At 31.7% G+C, this 23,633-nt stretch overlaps 1 protein-coding gene across 2 annotated transcripts in view; it reads left to right on the top strand.

Moving 5' to 3' along the window:
- Positions 1-16,311, top strand: part of Tap42 (immunoglobulin binding protein Tap42) — a 180,434-nt gene extending 164,123 nt beyond the window's left edge. For both annotated transcript variants that reach the window (XM_089592323.1, XM_014353515.2), the window contains one exon: positions 15,811-16,311. In XM_089592323.1, the coding sequence (XP_089448449.1) occupies positions 15,811-16,024 (214 nt within the window). In that variant the 3' untranslated portion in view covers positions 16,025-16,311. The remainder of the gene's footprint in view (positions 1-15,810) is intronic.
- The last annotated feature ends 7,322 nt before the right edge of the window (positions 16,312-23,633 follow it).

Genomic DNA, 23,633 nt, shown 5'->3' with positions numbered 1-23,633 from the left:
TCACTCTTAATTGACTCTCGTTTCAAGCCCTCTCGCGTCTCACTCATACTCATTCCTCATACATTGTCGAAGGCGCTGATTCACATTAGGGTACACGCGTGATTGTCACTTATCGTCCTTATTACATATTTCTTTTTCTTACTCGTCGTCTTTCTTGCTCGTCTCGGGGCTTGACTCGCCGGCGGTATTCCTCTATTCCCTTTCCATCTCTCTCGCATGAAACATCGCAAAAAAAACTCACGTGGGCATTAAAACGGGCCTCCAGCACAAAAATCGTATCGAGTCAAGTTTTGGTCTGCTTTGGCTCGAAAAAGAAAAATGACCCCGTCATAGTAGGACAGACCAGGTCGGCACTGGTACGAGTTTTTCCAAACGTTATCCAGACATCTCGCTCAGATCTACACATAATCTGATTGTTGTTAGAGATTCAGTGACAATAGAAAATCTTATGCCCTAATTTTCAGAAGTGAAGACTTATTCAACATCACAAACTTGCTCAATATTGAGTATTGCAGAGTATTCAATTTTAATGAGAGTACCATTCAACTTTGTCCAAAGACTGAAAAAAGTTCTGACCAAACTAGGCTAAGACAGCGTATAAAGTAGTTGATAGGAGAGACAAAGATTGTCTTGCACTACTATTTGTGTACAGTGCAAAATAGTAAGGATACCTCTTATGACAGTATACAAACATAAAGAAGGTAAACCAAAAATGGTATCAGAAGTATGTCCAAAAAGCTAGGGTATGGGTGCATCGGATTCAAGTCGGATAACATAAAAAAAAATTTATGAAAATATGACAGATGTTTTCTATCCCTGGCTTGTAAAGCAGAACATCAGTTTTGCAGTAATTGTGTACTTTGATAGCCATTTGTTACATATGACGTGAACACTTGTTTCTTTCTGTAGGAAAAAAAATTAAATAAATAACTCTGTATCTTAACTGTGTACTTATATTGTAACCTTTAAACATTGCATTTATCCAATCCTTTAAAGTTACGTCAAAAAAGCCAGTTGCTTAGTGGATCATAGATAACTACAAGAAGAAACTGAAAATAGTTGAGTTTTCATTTATTCTACTTCAAGTTTTGGAATGTATGAAGGATGAAAAAACAACATTCATAAATTAATTCTGATCTTTCGGGCTCTGGCCATTCCATCATAAAGCTGTTAATTCCAACGTTTTGAATGAAAGAAAAAGAGAATCCAATTTTAATGCAGGCCTTGGAAATTTACAAATATTGGATACTTATGTTCAAAAGAATGATCAGTTTTTATAAAATTTAAGTTAGTAAATAAATTTAAAATGTGTGAAAATACGATTGAGTAGACAGGTTATTTCAGTAATGGAGAATCGTTTGAGTACTGCATAACAAAGAAACGAAAAATGAACAGTTAACGTATCATAATTTTTCAATTCTTTATAAATATTTATACTTTTATATTGATTACTGAATAAGTTACGTGGAAGTTTCTGTAGTACTAAAATTAATAATAATAATAATAATAATAATAAGAATAACTATTAAAATTGAGATTTTTTTAATAAGTTGTCCAGCAGTTCGGCAACAACAATTTATTTTATTATTTTTAAATTTTTAAATAACTTTGTTTTTTATTATCACTGATTTATTTGAATTTTTCTAATTTAGATGATAGGTTATGTTTCTATTGAGATAATGAATTGCTTCTAAGCCTGTTATGAAAATTATTGAAACCATAAACAATTATAGTCTTAAGATGGTCCAGCAACCTTCTGCTGAGTAAACAGAATCCATTGAAATGAAAAGTATTGCACCGAATGAATTGACACATTTCGGACACTATGATAAATCTTACACTCAATCTCAGACGAAGGAGGCCTCTACAAATGTGCAAACAGAAAATCTGAGGAGTACTTTTTGGGTCAATGATGATGAAAGCTCGTATCAGCAACGTAAGAACGCTAAATACAAGTTTATTTGTGACAGTAAGTTCACAATTTTGAAATTAATCCTTCTGAGGATTTTACAATCAATTTTGAATATAATGAAGTAATACGTAAATTACAAATTTTTATTAGTATACATTATCAGAATTAAACAATTAAGAGCAGGTAACTATTCATTTATACATACATGCATTTTTACAATGAGGCTGGCCGTATTCTATGTCAGCATATTATGAAGCATTCACCTTAAAGCTAATACACACACGCGCGCACATAAACTACACACAAGCTCCTCTTGTCATATGAGCTTGCTTTATATTCACAATACGTCTTATCTGAATTTTGATGGACGGATAGTTTTTAGTTATCATATAATTCATTAATGAAGAAGAGAAAAGCGTTGAGAATAAAGTTATGTTGGATCATCACAAATGACGATTACGTAACTTGGCTCATATTTATTTATTGGTTGTCGACTATTGTTTCAGCTAAATGATAATTTTTAATTTCTGCATTCATAAATAGATTCTAACTATTTGTGCCTATGGATGCTGTTGTTGTTAAATGTCAAGATGTAAATATAACAAAATTACCTCCAAAACAATTAAAAACTTAAATTATTACGGAAAAATTCCGATCAAGATGTTACAGATTCTGTCAATAAAAGTAGTGTGTATCCAACTTTTTGTCTCCACATATTTACCATTTCAACAATGTTAAAACTGATAATTTGTATTACAACTAAATTAGAAACACGTGAAAATAGTTTTGCTAAAGCATTTTATCCACCAAAAAAAATACTTAACTAAAAATAAGATGAATACCATCTTCTTATTATCCATAAGATAAATACTATCACAAAGATAGGAAAGCCCAAGTTTTTTACAGCTGGTACTTCAGATAAGTGGTATATGGAAAGTCTCGAAAGAGTGGAAAAACAACTAAAAGAATTGAAACTTGTACAGAAAAAAGTATTTGAATCAGAAAAAAAACAATTAACCGAGGAAAAAAATTAGATCAAAACAAAATGAAAGAACAGCTGCAATTGATAAAACAAGAGATCTGAAATTTTCCAAACGACCGTTTTTTTTCATAACACTAGCATTTTTTGAATTCTCACTTAAAAATTGCATTTTTGTTGAATTCAAATTTTTCTAAATATAATTTCTCATTACTGTCGCTGTTTCCCTAATTTTTATAATAAAAGTGGTAAATTGTATAATTGATTACTCTAACATAAGATTTAAACTTAGCCCACAGCCTGTAGTCTGAATAAATTTACTTTAATGTGTATTTTTATCTTGTTCCATGATTATAACATAACTTATAAAACATTGGGACGTAGCTCAAAAGTTTGTTTTACAATACGGACTAGTTAGTTGTTCCGATTTTGTGTAGTTATATAAAAATATCATATATTTATCTAAATTTGCAACTTGGAAATGATTAAATTAAGGATTGTCCAAATTACCCGTACAGAATACTTTAGTGTAGAAAAATAGTTAAATTTTGATTATGAGGCTGGGCAAGAAGTACTCAGATTTTGTTCCATGATTAGTACTTTAACCTTAGATATTATCAAAATTCTTTGTGATTGTTAGGGCTATTGGTGATGGCTACAACGTTTATCATTCCTTTATTAAAATGAAAAAGTTTTAACTTTAAATGTACAAATTAGGTGGCCGCAAAGGGCTTTAAAGGGACCTTAGGGAGACTATGGGGGGCCTAATTAAAACCAAGCCTATAAAAATAAGGCAGAAAACAAGTGAATACTCCCTTATTTTTGGTAGGAAAATGTGGTAATCTTCACCTAAATCACTAATTGTGTGCGGTGAGAGAGAGAGAGAGAGAGAGTGAGTGTGTTAGTGACCATCTGTCCTCTTGCACTTTCCTTGCGCCAGATCTTCGAAAATTGTTTATAATTTTAAGTTTCTTAAAACTTTTTAAAAAAGCATCTTTTTTAAATTATTATTACCTTATGTATTATCGTTGTAGTGTTCTACTATATAGTGTTCTACTATAACAATAGTAAATGATACATTACAAGAATTGCATAAAAATAAAATTTATAAAATTTTTAATATATTTTATTATAAAAGTACTTGTCACTTTCTATATGCTGTATTTTTCTGTTGGAAGTCTTAAAATAGTAATTCTAGCTGTAAGCCTTGAATTTTGGCAAAAGTTAACATTCGAAGAAAATAAAATATAAAATACGATAAAAAATAACTGCAACTGTTAAGGTAGTTGATTTCTAAATCAAAAGTATCTAAAAAGGTACGAAATTGTCAGCAAAACTAATACAAGCGTCGATAAATATGTGTAAAAAAACTTGAGACCGATTTACCCCGTCGTTATTGGAATATCATCGTCAAAAATCACTCTTTTAACATTGGAGTAATGGTGCAAACACTACATAGCCCCATTATTTTAAAAAGTGCAACTTAACGCACATCTATAAACAATAGAACAACTACTAACAACTACCTTAGACAGCAAAGAATCACATAATTTTTTTTGAGAATTTTTTACCACATTGTTTTAAAGTAACAGTAATTAAAAAAATACTCTTGGTTTGATTTTGAAAGATAGCCTAGTATCGCGTTTGTTGCAACGTCACATTGTCACATGAATACAAGTAGATGTATATGTTTATGTGTAGTGTATACTCGTATGTATATTATATACACATAGACAATGCGTATATGTACAACTGCGAATATGTAAGTAGATTTGTATACACTGATAATGCTCTGTATATGCTTGTATGGGCACTCTGGCTATTGACAAGATGTAAGGAAACGGAATAAAGTCAGTCCATCCTGAACCATCAAAGAGACACATTGTTATTTACCTTATCACTTTATTCTATTCGACATATAGAACAGTGGCGACGAGGATAAACCTGTATACGAATGTAATCGTGATTAAATGAGTCAAACATCGTGAATCCAAAACTTAAATAAACAACAATTAATAGAAGTTTGTAAAGCCAATGGCATAGTTGCATCGGAGAATAATACTATAGAACAATTACGGCAGGCTTTACGGCAATTCGTGAAAAGTGCAAAAGATGATCCAAGTATTGTTGTAAAAACTTGGCAGGATTTACAAGAACAAGAAAAGGAAGAAACTGAAGCTAAAGAAGAACAAAAAGAAACTGAGGTAAAAAACGACACTGAAAGGAAATCAAAAATGGAAATTTTATCTAACTAAGATTTTGACATTAAGGAAAATGATTGGGAAAAGTTTACGGACAGAATGGAGCAATACTTCATAGCAAATAATGTGGAAGACCAAAGAAAAAAAAGAGCGATTTTACTAAGCAAGGTAAATGCCGAAACCTACGATGTTATTGACAAAATCTGTAAGCCAGAGAAGCCTGGAGCAAAAACGTACGATGAAATAGTGAAGCTAGTGAAGGATTATCTGAAACCAACAGTTTCGTATTTGGTGCACCGGTCGAATTTTCGACAACGTATGCAAAAAGATAATGAATCAGTCAGTGAATATGTAGCGACTCTGAAAAATTTAGCTAATGACTGTAAATTTAGTACCAATCTCGATGAGCAAGTACTCGATCAACTAGTAGTTGGACTGCAAAGTGCCTCTATAAAAGCAGAGATTTTGAAATTAGAAACACCAACATTAAAGGAGGCTCTGCAAAAATCACTGGCAACAGAAGCGGCAAATGAAGGAGTCGAAAATTTGAAAACCAATAACAGCAATAGTAATGATCCTAGTTATGTGGACATGCATAAAATTAATATATCAATAAAAAGGAACTCTGGTTCCATGCATCAAAAAGGCAGAAAACAACAACAAATTGGAAAACAAGAATCTACGATCCAAAGGAAATCCCAGAGGCCGGAATCATCACAAGAACAGGATTCAACACCAAAACAGCAAACAGAGTACTTATGTTATTGTTGGGGCAAGGCAAACCATTTAGCGCGTGACTGTAAGTATCAAAGAGAAATTTGTAATGTATGTAATCGCCGCGGGCACCTCGGTCGTGTGTGTTTTCATCGTGAAAATAAAGTAGTGGCACCAAACAATAAGCGTGTAGGATATGCCAACACACACGACGGGAGCGATACCGACAGTAGTTATAGCGACAGTGATAGTGTCACTCATGAAATAAATAAAATGTTTTCGAAAACTGAATCGCGCGATGTACACTGTTTGAAAGCGTATATTCCCGGAAAAAATTGAAGTAAATGCTCAATTTATAAAAGTAAAAATAAATGGAAAAAAGATTGAAATGGAAATCGATTTGGGAGCGGCACTATCCATTATAACCATGAGTTTCAAAGAAAAACATTTTGAAAATATAATGATGTATAACGCTGACATTGAAGCTATGAATCATGACAACACTGTGTCAAAATTTGTCGGAATGTTACGGTACGTAAGCATAGAAGCTAATAATATGAAAATAATATCAGATGTATATGTATCAAACGCTGAAAGTCCGCCTATCATAGGTCGACCGTGGCTAAAAGCTCTCAAGTTATGGCCTTTGTATTCGGGTATAAAATTGCATGTAATTCAAAAAAAAAAAAAAATCCGACGCAAAAATTGGAAGAGATTTTTAAAAAACACCGAGAAATATTTACGCGAAAGAAAGGATCATTTACTAAAGGTGTAATCAAATTACAATTAAAGGAAAACAATAGCCCGAAGTATTTACTGGCTCGCACGGTACCATTTTCGCTCAAAGAGAAAGTCAGTAAAGAATTAGAACGTTTGGTTTGCGAAGGTATAATCGAGGCAGTGGAAACTAGTGAGTGGGCAACGCCGATTGTGCCGGTTCTTAAACCATGGCAATGTCCGAATTTGCGCTGATTTCAAAGTAACATTAAATCCACAACTAATTACAGTCAGGCATTTGCCACCAAATTTTGATCATGCTGTCGCGGAACTAGTAAGCGGGCAGTGATACACAAAAATTGATCTAAAAGATGCATATTTGGAAATGCCAGTAGATATCGATTCGCAGCCTTTATTAACAATAAACACGCACAAGGGTTTATTTCGCTATAAATACATGGCATATGGCATTAGTTCAGCCCCTGGTATATTTCAAATGAAAATGGAAGAAATCTTTAAAGGGATTTCGGGAATAGTTATTGTAGCCGACGATATAGTAATAACAGGCAAAACCATAAAAGAACATTTACAAAACCTTGATAAAGCCTTAAGCATTTTAAACGAATGTGGTTTGAAAGTTCGTGAAAATAAATGTCATTTTTTTAAAAATGAGATAACATATTTAGGTTATAAAATCAAAGAAAATACAATTAGTGTCGACCAAAGTAAATATGAAGCAATCGCAAACATGCAAGAGCCGTCAAATATCGCAGAAATTCAGTTACTGTTAGGAAACATAAATTACTACGGTCGTCCATTCAAAGATCGTGCTGGGAAGTTAGCGCCATTATATAAATGTGTAAACAGCATTGAATTCATATGGGATGATAATTGTAGAACCGCGTTCGAAGAGGCCAAGAATGCATTAAAACAAATTGTAATAAATTATGATCCGAATTTACCATTATATTTAACGTGTGATGCTTCACCATTAGGATTAGGTGCATACCTTAGTCAACCAACCACAGATGGCGAAAAGCCAATAGCATTCGCTTCAAAAAGACTTACAAAGGCCCAAGAAAATTACGTACAAATAGATAAGGAGGCTGCAGCAATAATTTTCGGTATCACGCGATTTTACGATTATTTATACGGCAGGCAATTTGTTTTCAAAACGGATAATAAGCCGTTATCAAGAATTTTGGTCCGATGAAAGGAATACCTCGAATTGCACCGAGTCGTTTGCAAAACTGGACATTTTTCTTATCGGCATTCGACTACAAAATTTAATGTATACGTATCAAGGAAAATGTTGTTGCAGACACTTTGTCCAGACTACCAATTAAAAACGAATATCAAAATGTAACAAATGTTAAAAAATTTGAATACACATATTTGCATCACATTATACAAAGCAACATAAGTTGTCTAGATTATAAAGCTGTAGCGCGCGAAATCACGAGAGATAAAATTTTATCATTGGTTAAGCGTTTAGTGGAAACTGGCTGGCCCGAGCGTAAACAAAAGAACTGGCCAGAAAATCTAAAACCTTACTCAATGCGCCAAGACGAATTATCAATTGAAAAGGGATGCCTAATGTTGGGACAGCGTGTCGTAATTCCACCAAAACTACGCGAAAATTTCATCACAGAATTACATAAATGCCATTTTGGAATCGTGAAGATGAAAAGCTTGGCAAGGTCGGTTGTGTGGTGGCCGGGAATTGACAATGACCTAGAGAAAACGGTGAAATTTTGTAAATATTGTTTAGAATGTAAAGACAACCCAAAGAAAATGGAGCTCATGCCATGGCCATGGCCCAGCCGACCCTGGCAAAGAGTATATGTTGATTTCGCCGGGCCGTTTTTAGGACACACATATTTTGTACTGATAGACGCGCATTCCAAATGGCCAGAAGTATTTATTGTTAAAAACATGTCCACAGAAGCGACAATTGATATATTTAATGAAATATTCACTATTCATGGGTTACCAGTGCAGGTAGTGAGTGACTCGGGTACGCAATTCAAAAGTAAATGTGCCAAAATTATTTTAAAAAATTAGGCATCAAACATACATATACTGCACCGAATCATCCAGCAACAAACGGCGCCGCCGAAAATTTTGTAAAAACTTTTAAAAGGAAATTAAAAGCAATAGTTAGCGAAAATGTAAGTGTAAAAGTAGCAATACGGCAATCTTTATTCGGGTACCGGAACACAGCACATGTAACAACTAGCGAAACACCGGCAAAATTGTTATTTAATCGAGAAATACGCACACCGTTGTATTTACTTCGACCAGATATTCGAGAATGCATCGAAAATAAGCAGCATGACCAAGTTCACAATTTCAAAGGGGGAAGGAAGGTGAGATTTGAAACGGGGGATATCGTGATGGCTAAAGACTTCCGTAAAAATTATCCACGTATATCAAAAGCTCGAATTGTTAAAAAGTTGTCACCTCGTAGCAGTATAGTTGAATTCGAAGATGGTGGTACACACAAGAGACACTATGATCAATTGCAAGCTTGGGCAGGCACAGATGCACATGAGGTCGGAAATGAGAAAGTTGAAAGTGTAAACAATCCAATACCCGAGAAATTTGTAAGACGCTCGACTAGAACGAAGAAGCCAGCGTCATTGCGTAGCTCTTAATTCTATTTGCTGTAATAATTAATATTATTAATTTAAACCAATTATTTATGGAATACAAATATAAAAAATACAAAAGGGGGAAGGATGTAGTGTATGTGTATATTATATACACATAGACAATGCGTATATATACAACTGCGAATATGTAAGTATATTTGTATACACTGATAATGCTCTGTATATGCTTGTATGGGCACTCTGGCTATCAACAAGATGTAAGGAAATGGAATAAAGTCAGTCCATCCTGAACCATCAAAGAGACACATTGTTATTTACCTTGTCACTTTATTCTATTCGACATATAGAACATTATGTATGTATAAGTATACGCAAAGACGTTTATATTTCACTTTGATATTTTGAATACGGGATGATGTATGTATATTTTACATCTATTTATATGATTGACCTATATGTTGGAGAACCCTACCTTAATAGCTTGGTTTTAATAAAATAATATTTATTATTTTACGAAATTATTAAACGACGTGCATGTTTAACAGACTGCTTTTTTATAATAAGCTCAAGATTAAAGAAAAAAATAAAAGCAAAATATTACATAACAACAGGATATATGAAGTGCTCAAAAATACTGCAATCGCTATAGGTTTATTTAGAAAAAATTAAATATAACTCTTAAGGAGGCTCAACACACCATATGTAGTCAACATATACAGGTATAGTCATGATCATAGCCATATATATTATTACTTTCACTCCAGAGCAGAAAAAATCAACAAAAGCTCCGTCTGCTCCATGTGGTGGTTGATGTTTACGTAAATATAACCGGTGAAAAAAGTGCCGTCTCCATAAGAAGCTATGTATAAGACGCTCACTTGTAACACGTTTTACTAATAATTTTCTGGAGCAACCTATGCTAAAATTTTGCACAGAGGTAAAAAACATACTCATTGACCGTAGATTTCAATTTCATCCATTTCACAAGTACTTTGATACGTGTGTTGAGCCTCCTTAAAACGACAAAGCTTTCAGTAAAGCTAGCCCAATTATGTTTCCTATGGAATCCCGATATTTTTTTCCGTTATTTTGAATTTAGGAAAATATTTATGGCAATTATTCATACCAAAGTATTGAACTTATTTGAAATAAGATCTGGTTTATGTTAATAAAACTATACTTCTTCACGTAAGTCAAATTTTCTGAATCTAAAAGACATAAAAAATCAAATAAAAACGATTAAAAATTTTAAGTTGATGCCCTCAGTATCCGTATTTGTTTGTTAAGTCTAAATTTGGCTGCACTATTATTAGAGATTGGAAACGGAAAAATTAAAATATTTAAAATTATGGGACAGTAAAAAACTAATATCAATATTTGTCATGAGTAGTATCATACTAACTTCTCATTACATATATATAAACTTATTTCCTTGATAAAATTTCAAATTAACTAAACAAGAATATATTTAGTTACTATATCGTGAAACTCATGAAGACAATTAATTTATTGACGTATATTTATACACATTTTTACTTAAGTGTTACGTAGTATTCGCAAAAGTTCCCTACTTTATTAACTTTGTTTAAAAGTTAAAGCAATTGTTATGTCATGCAAAAAAATTTGGTAGTGGAGGGTAGAAAAAGCCGTCCCAAAAAGAACTATATAATATAGAAAGACGTGTGTAAATATTAAGTGGTGTTTTGGTTTTACTAACTCTTAAATATATTTAAAAAACTGAATATCTAACTAAAATGCGTAAACTTGTATCAGATTTATCTACTTATGAAATTATTATAAAAAATCTTTTGAATTTTCTACAAAAAAAAACATCAGCTATTTTAAATAATCTCAATGATAACGGTTTCCTTTTTAGTAATTTCCATAGCAACGCTTTGTCTCTCACAGACACTACTTCGGATAAATGTTACGAATTTACAACAATTCGTGAGGTCAATACTTCCTTGCGTCCGATTGTTTCTTCAATACAATTACTCGTAAATATCAGTTTTAAATTAAAGAATAAATTATAATATGAATAACTTCCTACTGATTATAAATGAATACCGCTAGACTTTACGTCGTTCACCTACATTCCATTAGAATTAGTGTTAAGGAGTATTGGCTGAAGAACGTCAATTCTAATTAACAAATGTAAGATTTATATTCATAAAACTTATAAATGTATTAAGATGTTATTTAATAACTCTTTTTTTACTTTTGACAATGAGTTTTACCAACAAATTTTCGGCACTCCCACATCCCGTATTTTCCCCCCATTTGCAGACTTTGTAATGGATCACCTGAAAAGTGATTGTTATAACACTTTAAAAAATAGATATAACGTTCTTTTAACTTTTTATTTTCGTTAGGTGAACCGCATATAACTCTTGATAAAAGAACATCTCATTGACAAATTTTTAACTATTCCCAATTTTAACTACAGTTTACTCATGAAATTGAAGTTGACGATAAAATTAATTTTTTAGATTTGACAATAGCTAGAAACCCTTACCATTTTATCTTTGACTGCTTTGAAAATCCTTCTTTATCTGGACAAATTTTCAATTATTTTTCAAGTCGTTCAATAAGTCTCAAAAGAAACATTGTTTTTAATTTAAATGACAGAGTGACGTTATTATCAAGTTCAAGGTTTCACAGTGCAAATGTTTTTGGAGTCAAGAATATTTTTATCATCAATAACTGTCTATCAAGTTTTATTCATAAAAATATAAATATAAATTTAAAACTTAAAAACACAATAGTCATAAAAAAAGGTTACACAATACTTACCCTCTTTTCAATGTTGGCATACCATAAAAACAGTTTGAAAAAATATCAACAATGTTAAAACCTTAGTATATTTGCACTCATCCACTTATCAACAATAAAAAATTACGTCGTCTCTTTGGGTAAAGACAGAGCTGGTTAACTCACGGAGGCAAATGTCGTCTATAAAATTTACTGCAAAAATTGTTCTTCGTCGTGTGTAGGTGAGACTAAGTGTGCTACAGAAGTTCGCATAAACGAGCACAAAAAAAATACTAAACCTGACTCTGTCGTTTATGCCATACCATAGTACATATAACCATGAGTTCGATTGGAATAGTACAAGAATCCTTGGCAAAAAGTCGCAGTATAATATATATAATATTTGGGAAATGATGCATCCATCCCTTTACTACGACAGTTTAAAAGTCCGAATAGAGTTGAACGCACTTAATTTTCTTCGCGTACTTTTGCTCTGCCATCTATACAAGCATGATAATTGGAACTGTGTACTTTTAGTCTATCATTCGTTTTTCGACGAGTGAGCCAACATACTCACAAAATCTTAATTCTTTTGCGTACATGAGAGAAACAGACATATTTGTGTTCTTTATTAACTTTGTTGTGAGTACATTTTCAGTAAGTCTTTAAAAAATGTGTAATAATTTTGTTCAGCCTGATGAGACTAGTACAAATGGCCAGCGAAACGTTACAACAATAAAGAAGTAGTGAATCTTAGGTACATTTTTGCATGTATTTATTAACTCCCTGCCAATTGGTCTCCAACGGATAACTACATCTATTAGAAGGCACTGATAAGTTTCTAATATACAAATTCAATTACTAATAAACCTTATCTTTAATACTGACCTCAAGTCTTTGCACCTCAAATCACTGAAACCTTGTTAGCAAAATTGGTAACGCTCTTTCTTGGCGAGATAGAGATCCAGGTTTGAGGCCTAATTGCGGTGGCACTGATTTTTTAAATACTATGCATGATAAATTGTAGCGCACTAGTTGTTTTCAGCTATAAAAATAGTAGGATGCCTTTGAATACTTACTATTGATAGAAAATATATATAAGGAAGTTATCAAAAATCTTAACGTTCAGGACGCGCATAGTACTAAGTTGAAAGAGAATTTTCATTGTTGTTGAGATACTTAATTTTTATACACATTGTAAATTTTCACCGAGTAAGTATCGAACTTAATCCACGGTACATTTTTTCTGTCTTCATTTAGTGGCTTTGGGTCAAACTAAGACTCTGATGTACCCCATATAATAATATTTTTCAGATAATGTAGAGAACGATTTCACGATGTGAGGGTTGTCCCCGCTTAACTTAACTTGGGGCACTGTTGATTCCTGTGGTATCCGAAAATTTTATTATTGTTTTTGTTATATTATATTTATTATTAGCATGACATGGAAAGCATTACACCAGTTGCCTACGAGCTATCACAGTGATGAGGATATATAAAAATTACTTCAGAAGAACTTGTTAAAATTTTCGCAGCAGGGTCTCAAACCTGAGTCATTCTGACAGAAAGCAAGGACTTTACCACTTAGCCACTAAAAGCTACTACTGCTACGTGCTGCCTGCTACAATCAGTGAAAGCCAGGAAGTATCTGTAGTTAACATCACACGATTCTGATAGCACTTTTCAATTTTTAGAACCCGCCTATCCTAATCGTACGAGACTCTCAACCAACTTGATGGTAAAAACACAAATGAAGTTGAAAAAATCTTGAATTGAGCGTTTGGAGATACACATTCTTATTTTCCTTATTTTTTCGACTTTTTAATCGATATTTGTCGGTAACATTGTAGAATAAAATCACAATCACAAAGACTAAATTAAATCAAAATATATGAGGCATACCAACAAAAATACTTATTTTTTGCTATTTAAAAATTCGAGTATGTGAACCTGAAGTAAATAGTAGCGTGGTTGCTAAGGTTTCATCTGTTTCTCATACTTATTACGTAAAATTCCCACGCTACTGGATCTTATTTTCAATTTTAAAACTGATATATTTTTTTACTGTGTTTGTATTTACTAGCTCAGCGTGTACCTTTCTATTGTTAGGAACTACTCAATACCACCCAGAACAACCAGAATGATTTTTTCATTGATTTCACCATGTGGTAAATGAGCATTAGAAAATTGAACAAATGTATCCAGAAAGTTAAAAGTGAATACTGCAATTAGAAATATTTATTTGTAAAAATACTTTAAAATTTCTTATCTAAGATCATAGGGTACATTTGAGTTTTATTTAAAAAGTAGTTTTCCAGGTCTAATTCTTTAAATGGTATATTTTTTAATTAAATATTTAGATAATAGTTTTTTCCAAGGTTAAAGTTGAATTTACTGTTACTGTAACAACAACATTGATTGACGCGAGTCATCAATACAAACAATAACCGTTTGCTCCTTCTGCTCCAAATTCTGGAATTCTGTTTTCAATAGCTTCAGCTGGATTACTCCGGCAGCCCACGTGAAATCTCCGATTTTTTCAGTGATGCGCTGGGTTGGGACTAACTGGGAAGTTTAGTGGGGATCTCATTAACTAAAGTGTCCAATTCATTAGATTTCTGATGGGTGCACAGCTACAGTACCTATAGATCCATATATCTACAGGACCAGGACCTGCTTCAAATGTCTCTCAGTGTAGAGATAAAAATATCTGCATATTCTTCGTGGGTCAGTCATTCGTTTTTTTTTTTTTTTTTGTGGTACGTTAGAATTCTCATGTGAACCCCCTTGTTTAAAGTACAGAATTCACAAAATGAATAATGAAAGACACAAAGAGATGTGTAGGAAAATTTTTTTGTATGCTTTGAAACATTTAACTGGATGTTTCATATTGGATGTTTAGTTATCAACTGAGCTGTACACGTGGCCAAAATTTCACGTAAACGAAAAATTCATTGCGTAGTCAACTGTCCATGAATTGATTAAATTTTCAAGCTATTGTGTCTTTATAAATGTAGGATAAGTAAAAAATTGAAATGACATTAACAAACTCATGTAAAGAGTAATTTTCTAATTTTATAATAACAATATTACATTAATAGTATTATTGGTCAATTCGAGTTTATTTATTTTGAGAATTATCATAAATAGTAAGTTTTGTTTTTATGTCCTTAATCTTAGTTTAAAGGTCGTACAGTCATAACTATCGCCTAAAAATCCTATAAACTTTTTAAGTACTGATGTTATTATAGATATAAAAAGCAATGATAGCATTGGACAGAGCTTGATTTTAAAACTGGTGGTGCAAGAGCTTGTGTTTTTGTACTATCATTGCATGTAATTGTATGACCTTACAAAGTTTAATGTATTCGATTTTTCCATAAAGGCTTTTTATTGTTTTTCTCTTCATGCAGGCATAAGAACTATGAAATCTTTCTCATGTAGAATATGTCAAATGTATCTGAATTCTAGATCTCTATTCTTTTGTACACTAATCTAAGTTTATGAAGGAGTAAGTAGTAGTGTGGATTTAGAGGGTAAACTTATACACAAAATTTTATAATTGTATGTTGTAAGTTAAAAGCCTATATTATATGGGGCGTATTAAAACAGTGCTTGTTTTGTAACAAATTTTATGTGTGGAATATAGTTCGATGAAAAAAAAGAAAAAATACTGATATTTACCATCAATTATTTTATACATACATTATCATTAAACATATTACTTTTCTAGTTAATAAAAACAACTTTTGAATTGCTTTATGAGATATGAATCTTTTTTTTTTAATTTTTTGTACTTACAAAAGCATTTTGTAGATCTAATTACTACTTGTTTTAAGTTCAGTAAACATATAAGTGATATTTATATGACATTTGTGAAACTATTGGTAAACTATAACAACGACGTTTTTTTTATTCTAGATGGGCAAAACAAGAGTGCTTGCCTTCTTCCAGTACTTCTCAAGAATCAGCTGGTATTATTCTTGACGAATGCTCAAAAAAAGATAAGGAGGATGAAGAAAATGAAGAAAAAATAGAAAAAGATGATTTTGTTGCGTTAGAACGAACTAGAAGAACCGATGAATACAAAGATGTTTATCGTCGAGGATGGGGTAACCGACATAATAGAAGTTAAACAGACAACAAGAAGAGCAGCAAACATATTGTAAAAGCATGTATACTGAAAGTATCAATACATGAATTTTATCTCTTAATCATAAGTTATTGTTAAAAGTATATTATTCTTACGAGCGCCATCTGCTTGTAAGCTGTTACGTTAATGTTTTGATGATTATTATTGAATTATCTTTTATTATTTATTCCCCCATATGCATATTAGCATATGAGAATGTGCACATTCACTTGTACGAATAAGCAGGGCTCAATTGTATGTAATAAAGTGTGCTTATAACTTTCTAATAATTTTTGTACATAAAATTACTGCATCAAAAGTATTCTTGATTGTTAGGATCAAAGAGAGCTTCCTCGTAACTAGTAGCTAAATCAATAAAGGTAAGTTTCCACTTATGATTGCCATTACCTGTATCCATCCTCATACTTATTTGGCATTCTGTGAGAATCCGTACTTGAATTTTTAGTTATTGGTTTTTCAACTGCATAAAAAAACATGAAAAAATTTATTAGTATTCATGAAAAAAATTAAGATTTATTTATAAATTACTTTAATTAAATTTTGCTTGGCTTCTTCTATATTTCTTGCACTTTGCTGATTCGCCATTAATCTAAGAGCCGTGGAATCTATAATTTTATGTACAGGAAAGCAGCCAAGATGTTGCCTCTTGCTCTCTTTAGTATCGTAGTGAACTACCATTAAGTGAGAACGAGTTATTTAGTATAATTAAATATGATAGTACTGAAACTCTTACGGTTGATTAGTTTTTGAATTCTTACTGGTTATTGTACTATTCTTAAAGAAATAATACTTTGAGATTGTAAACTAACAAGAAATTAAGTTTTCATCCCCAGTGTCTATTATAATAAATGCCTAATAAAGCACGGAATCGTTTGTTTGGGCAACGGGTTAAGCGCAATAATTATTTTGAATAGAAAACAACTGTACTTCTCACTTATGCAAGTGCTCGCTTTTTTGTATCACTATCAAAAAATAATCATGGTCAATTTTTAACTAGCAGGGCAGCATTAGAAGCAAAATTTGAAGAGAAATATCTTCAGAAATCAATTTTAATTATAACAAGAAATAAACATAAGTGAGTGTTGTATTGCAGTTTTTATTTTCCGTTTTTTAACATAGTTTTCATAACTTTGGTCACACTTACGATTTTTACTATTAACTTTTATTTTTGTTGCTTTTTTTTATCATACCCCATAAAATTCTTATGGCATACAATGATTTAGTTAAGAACTTGAATAAAATAAAACTAAATAAGTGACTACAAGACCAGATTTTTTCGCACGCTCTCATAGTTTTTCACTTGGCATAATAAAAGGAGTTGTAATCTCCAGTTGTTCCTATCTCTGTTATTAAATATATTTTTTCAAGTGTTAATAAGTGTAACATTATTGATCCACTACCTCGTAGTCAATGAATCTAACATGGTAGCATTGCGTTTTTAAAAAATTTTTTTTATTTTACGTGTTCTTTTAAGGGACGTAAACATTGTTAATTAGCATACGCATGAAAAAGACGGAAAAATTTTAAAGTGAAAATACAAAAGTGAAAGGACTAATAAAAGTTTTCAAGAGAGTTCTAATTGATATTCTCATATTGAAACGATTTATTTTCTAAGACGAAGAAAATTTCATAAAACAAGCCAAAATGACGGATGAAGTAAAAATTCCGGTGTTTGATAGAAAAGATTATGAAAGTTAGAAAAAGAGAATCACGATGATTCTAAAATTGAAGAAGTGTGACGTAGTAGTAACTCGAGCCGGGTCAATGACGGATAAAGAAGAGTGGATCGAAAAGAACTTGACGGTGATGAATGTAATATATATAGTAAAATTTCGAATGATCAGTTACAGTTATGTTAGTGAAAGACAAAGGAACGGTGTACAAAATAATAAAGAAATTTGATGAAACGTACATGAAATAGTCTACTGCACTACAAATTTGACCAGGGAATAAATTAGAAAAATTGAAATTAAAAGATTTTCAAAATTTAAAAGCGTATTTAACTAACTTCAAAGTATTAATTGAGTTGAAAAGTGCTGGTGCAAATGTGACTGAAAAATAATAATTAAGCTACTTAATGGAAATGCCTCCAAGTTCGTTAATTTATATAAGTGACTTAATAGATGTGTTAAAAGAATCTGGTTAAACAGTTAACTACGTAAAAAATAAAAATTAAAGCAAAAACAGTTTAAGTGAAAGAAAAACAGATGGAGCATGTTTCAAGTGCGTAAAATATGGATACTTCAAGGCATAATGTACGAGGATGAGACAAAGTGATGATTCATAGGAACAAGGTGGTGAGCAGCAGAAACGAGGTAGGTGCCATCAAAAACAACAACAACACCAACAACTACAGCAGCAGTGGCAGCATGAAAGTAGCACTGGCGGTGGCTGAGGCCAGAGTCGTTGATCTGGCAGAGACTCTATTCAAAATGGTTGAGGATATGATTAGCAGCAGAATAATCAAGGGCATTAAAACAAAAATGATAATGTAAGTAGTTTTCATGCAGAATTTGAAGAATGACCTAATGAGTTGCGTGTTAAAGTAAACAGCCATGCTATTGAGGTTGAATGGTTACTCGATAGTAGTTGCTCAGATTATGTTGTAAATGACAATCAACATTTTTATAAATCTATTGAATTAGAAGGTTCTATAAATGTATAAATAAATGAACGTCATTTTTTAAAAGCAACTAAAGTTGGTAATATAAAACAAAATCATAATATTTAGTAAAAAAGTAAAGTAAATACTATGAAAAATGTTTTTTACGTAAAAGAGATGGATAGCAATTTAGTAAGTTACAGAAAAGTAACTTAAATTGATAAATTGTTTGACTAGGAAACATGTCAGAAATTTTTAATCTAAATGAAAATTCAGTCGCATTAACTATTTAAAATAATAATGTTTATCATATGACAAGTGAGATGATAAAAAATGAGTTAAATTAAATGACAAGAAGCAAATTACCAAACAATGAAAAATGACATAGAATACTAGGTTATGTAAATTTTAACTATTTGAAAATGATATTTGATGAACAAATGCATTATGGTTTACCCAAAGAATGAAAATCATATTTTTTTGAAAGTGGAATTTGCTTGGAAAGAAAAATACTTAATTTGCTGTTTAGAATGAAAGAACAAGGGTAAAAAAAGTGTTTGAAATTGTACATACTAATTTAAATGGACTCCATAGTACTATTTGTGTAATGGTTCAAATGGTGAGAAATATTTTTCAAGTTTCATTGGTGATTTGAGTACAGAAACCCAAGTATATTGTATTTAATAAAAAGATCAGGTACGTCATTGTATTGTTACCTATGTAAAAGTAAGACAGAAGAAAAGATAAAAAGGTCAAGATGTGACAATGGTAAGGAATATATGAATAAAGATACGAGTAATTTTTCAAGTGAGAGAGGTATCTTTATTATACCGTGTACACGTTAAATGCATGAATTAAATGGATTGGCAGAAAAGTATATCAGGGATACAATGAATATGTCTAGATGTTTCCTGAAAAAAGTGAGGGTACATAATACATTTTGGCCAGAAATAAATGACAGTAGAATTTTCGTGAGAATACCAGAAGAAAAGAGAAATTAAAAATAGGACAAAAAGGCAGGCTTAGGAACTTTGTTGGGTCCTGAAAATGTTGGTTTCAAAGTTTTGATTAATAATACAATTATAGTAGCTAGGCACATTGATATTCTCTTAGACCTGTTTCTTATAACGATGCGATAAATAGTGATGAAAATTGGATAAAGTCTGTGGACGGTATTTTTATCGTGAAATAAAGTTATCCTTGTTTCTGTTTTTGAATAATTTTTTTTAGTGTTAATAAATGTAATAACATTATTGATCTACCATCTCGTAGTCATTATACTCAACAATAGCATACTCTGTCTTTGCTTAATACCTTGTGTTTAGAACTTATAACTAAGTAAAAAAGGCTTGCTTCTAAAGATTATAGCAGGTATTTAATTTTTTGGCCTGAAAATTTTATAATGACTAGTACTATGAACAGACTAATAAATACTGACGTTTAAGTGAAAATTTTTTTTTTAAACACAGTCACATTCAGAATGCGAATATTTTCATTCCTTTAAATATACTTGGTAGCTTATCTGATCAGTTAATTAATAAGTATCACAATTTGTTTTATCTTTTATTTACTTTTTATTTTTCTTATTTTGTTCTGACAAGTATTTTTTAGTACTATTACTTTTCAGTAAAATGGCAATTTTATAATATTTTAATTTGCTTTGTTAGTTTACTTATTAAATATAGAAACCTTTTTTTGTGTCAATAAATGAAAGTGTGCTTTATTCTTAGTACTTTTGTATGAAGGACGTATTTAGATCATTATTTAATAAAATCTAATTCAACTTATGACATTTAAAATAATGTTAAAGGCTTTCCTATATTTGATAACTTAATCTTTTGAGAAAATTTCTTTTACTGACATGGTTGTATGTTAAGAAATAAAAAGACGTAACGGCCCTGTTCACTCAGGAAAAAGTCAAGAGCAGACTATATGAAGGGTACATGTGTTGAAAACCAACCCTTAGCCTCGTAACGTATTAAAGTTTGGTTGTCAATATGGACAATTACCTGATGCCAATATTAGATAAACGTGGAATCCATATAGACAGAAATTTACACATACATACTTACGTCATTTTATTATTCAGTTTACCATTTCTGGTATGAACCGAATATGAAAATGGCCCTGGCTGAGCGGCTAAAAGCAGATTATGAGCATTGAGGGAATACTGAAGCTGTGTGCAAATGTGATCCCATCTGTCTTTGGCTGTTACTGACTATAAAACGGTAGGCTAAATACCTAGCTAATTCTAGTCAACTAGTTTATCTTGTGTAATGACTACTAAAAATTCTTTATAAAGTTAATCACTCCTTGATTGAGGTGTGAAACTTAAGAGTGTAGAAGTGCTATTTTCCTACAATAAGCACCAAATATGGCGTCGTTTCTTATAGATATAGAATGGGAAGACATCATTGAGTGCCTTCATAAACTAAAAAAACGTTGTGAGATGAGTTAACGTGGATTTGGGACACAATTGCTGTGTAAGCAAATTGGGACAAGAGTATACCAATCAAGGTAGGTGAATTTCATTGGTGGCGCTTTGACTCTGGCGTGGAGTCGTATGTAACTTTACAGAGCAAGCCTGTACGCAACTCAGGAAAGGAACCTGATTAATACCCTGAATAGCATTGTAACAAATCTAAAGGCCCTGGTAAAAACATATGGAAATGCGTAGAATGGTATCACAGCCAATGTAAAGATCGCAGCCAAGTCGTCGATAGTATTTTTAGGCTACTGAAGAAAAGAGCTAATGCCAAAAGGAAACGATAAAATGGAAAGTGTACACCCAGTCCTAAGTAAAGGAGAAAAAATCGCCAAAGAGAAATATTTTTTTTCTCTATTTTTATAGTGGAAAAAGGTAATCTTCTTACAAACATCTATACGTAAACGGAGCTATTATATGGGTAGTGTTGGATTTAGCCTGATGTATAGTGGAAGTGCACATGCACTACACGGGTGAATACTGACAAAAACTGTCCTTCCAAGCGTTTCAACTAAAAAAATTCTGATCCTTGGAACAGAATAAAGGATGAAAAAAAAATAACAGAACAATGGTTGCGATTTAATGAGAAATGAAAAATCCCAGGAAAAATCTAGCAGTACTTATTTGATAATCAGGCATGCTGATATTAGTAAGACTAATGTTAACTTATTTAGATGGATATAACCAGGTGTGGGCCCTACTATCAACTGATTGGTAAGGAAATCAGGCTTTTTTTATTTCTGCTGCAGTAAAATAGCTAGAATATGAAGACAGAAAATTTGTTGAATTATGTTACCAACGGAAACTCAATAACCGAATCGAGACATACTCCTGAAATTCCCTAGAGAAATTGGCTCCCCAAGTCGAGACAGCATCAAGAAAAATTACAGTCTGCCCAATAAAATCAGGAAAATATGTTTCCGGCGTTATGTCGACTTTTCGTATCTACAAAAGCACAAAAATAGAATCCTTGTAAAACTTATCAGGCTAAGAGGCCAGCATGCTAAGCATTAGGTCATTGATGCATCTAAAGAGAGAATATCAAGCAATATATGCCCTTATTGCTGCAGGTACTGGAGACTAAAAAAAGAGTTAGTTTTAGAACCCCTGGCAAAAGTAAAACTCTAAATGAATCGGCTATTCAATTCAATAAGAAAAAAAAAATGTTAAAAAATAATTATAGCAGTGTTTTGTCTAGTTTTGTCAGGTTATGTTATTATTGTGTAACTTTGTATATTAGGTGATTTTATTGTTATGTTTTCAACATGAAATAGTCTTAATTTTTTTTTTTTGTTGATTCCACAAAAACTTATACATAGAATTTTGTTAGGATCCGAAAAGATCCCATAATCTCCTTATGTATGGCCTATTGTAAAAGTTCAAACGGTCATATTAGTAATACATATAAATATACACACTTGTTCTAGTAGTATTCACCGACTAGAATGAACGTATGAATAATTAAAAAAGTGTATACATACTTTCCTATATTATATAGTTATTTTGGAGGGTTATTCAACACAAGCCCCACCATCCCCTTGGATCCCCTTGGCCCCCCTCTAAGTTACGTAAAATTCTATTGGCTTTTACCTTATTTCTGTTGGGTTAAATTTTTGTATCGTCTCCCTCCACCCCCCCCCCCTTTCTGTTATATAACGCTGTAAATGGATAACCCAACTAGCTTACCTCACTAATTTGAAGAACTATCTCCAGACACCCTTCAGCTGCAACCTTAAATAAGGTGAAAGTATGTGGGTTATCGTGTCATTTTTAGTTAAACTACTTTTTCCACCCTTCCGCTCAGTTTTTGCTACACTCCTCTAGAAAACGACCTCAGCCTCTTCATAGTTTTTAAACACATTGTCCAAGCAACGCTCGAATATTTGTTGTAGCGCTTTTCAGACAGTTTCCACCTCTTCCTTAAAAATTATTTTATCCATATAATTTGGAAACACATTTTCACACCACCCTTGAGATAGTGCTATGGAGCTCTGGTTTGTCTCATCTTTTATTCTCAATAAATTTATTAATTGCATCATTTCATATCAACATAAAAATTGTTCCAATTTGTAAATGAAGTTTTTGCGTGGGTAAACCCTTATTAATATTGTTTATGAATTCAATTAATAATTTATATAAATAACACTATTAGGTTTATCATCCCTTTTGTAAATAGCATGATATATGCTATTATATTTCCTCATATCATTTTTTACATGATTTTTAATTTAATTATTTAAAAAATAAGTATATATGTTCCAAGAAGTAAATATAACGTAATGTGTTAGAAAGTTAATGTCTTTGCCAAAAGTATCAGAACAAACATTAGTTGTTTTCCATTCATTTGTTACTTGCAATAATTTAATTTTTCTTTCTTTAATATCTAACAATAATTTTAAAAATGTTTTGCCAACCAAAGACTTTTTTGGAAATTTTATGAAGTTTTCTTTCAATTTAAATACTAAATTTAGCTGCAATAAAGCATTATTTTCTTTTCCGTTTTT

The sequence above is a fragment of the Copidosoma floridanum genome, unplaced genomic scaffold (genome assembly GCF_036245765.1).
Source record: "Copidosoma floridanum isolate Cflo_tuat_1 unplaced genomic scaffold, Cflo_Japanese_pri ptg000016l, whole genome shotgun sequence".
Classification (NCBI taxonomy): Eukaryota; Metazoa; Arthropoda; class Insecta; order Hymenoptera; family Encyrtidae; genus Copidosoma; species Copidosoma floridanum.
This window is presented reverse-complemented; position numbering and strand designations above follow the sequence as displayed.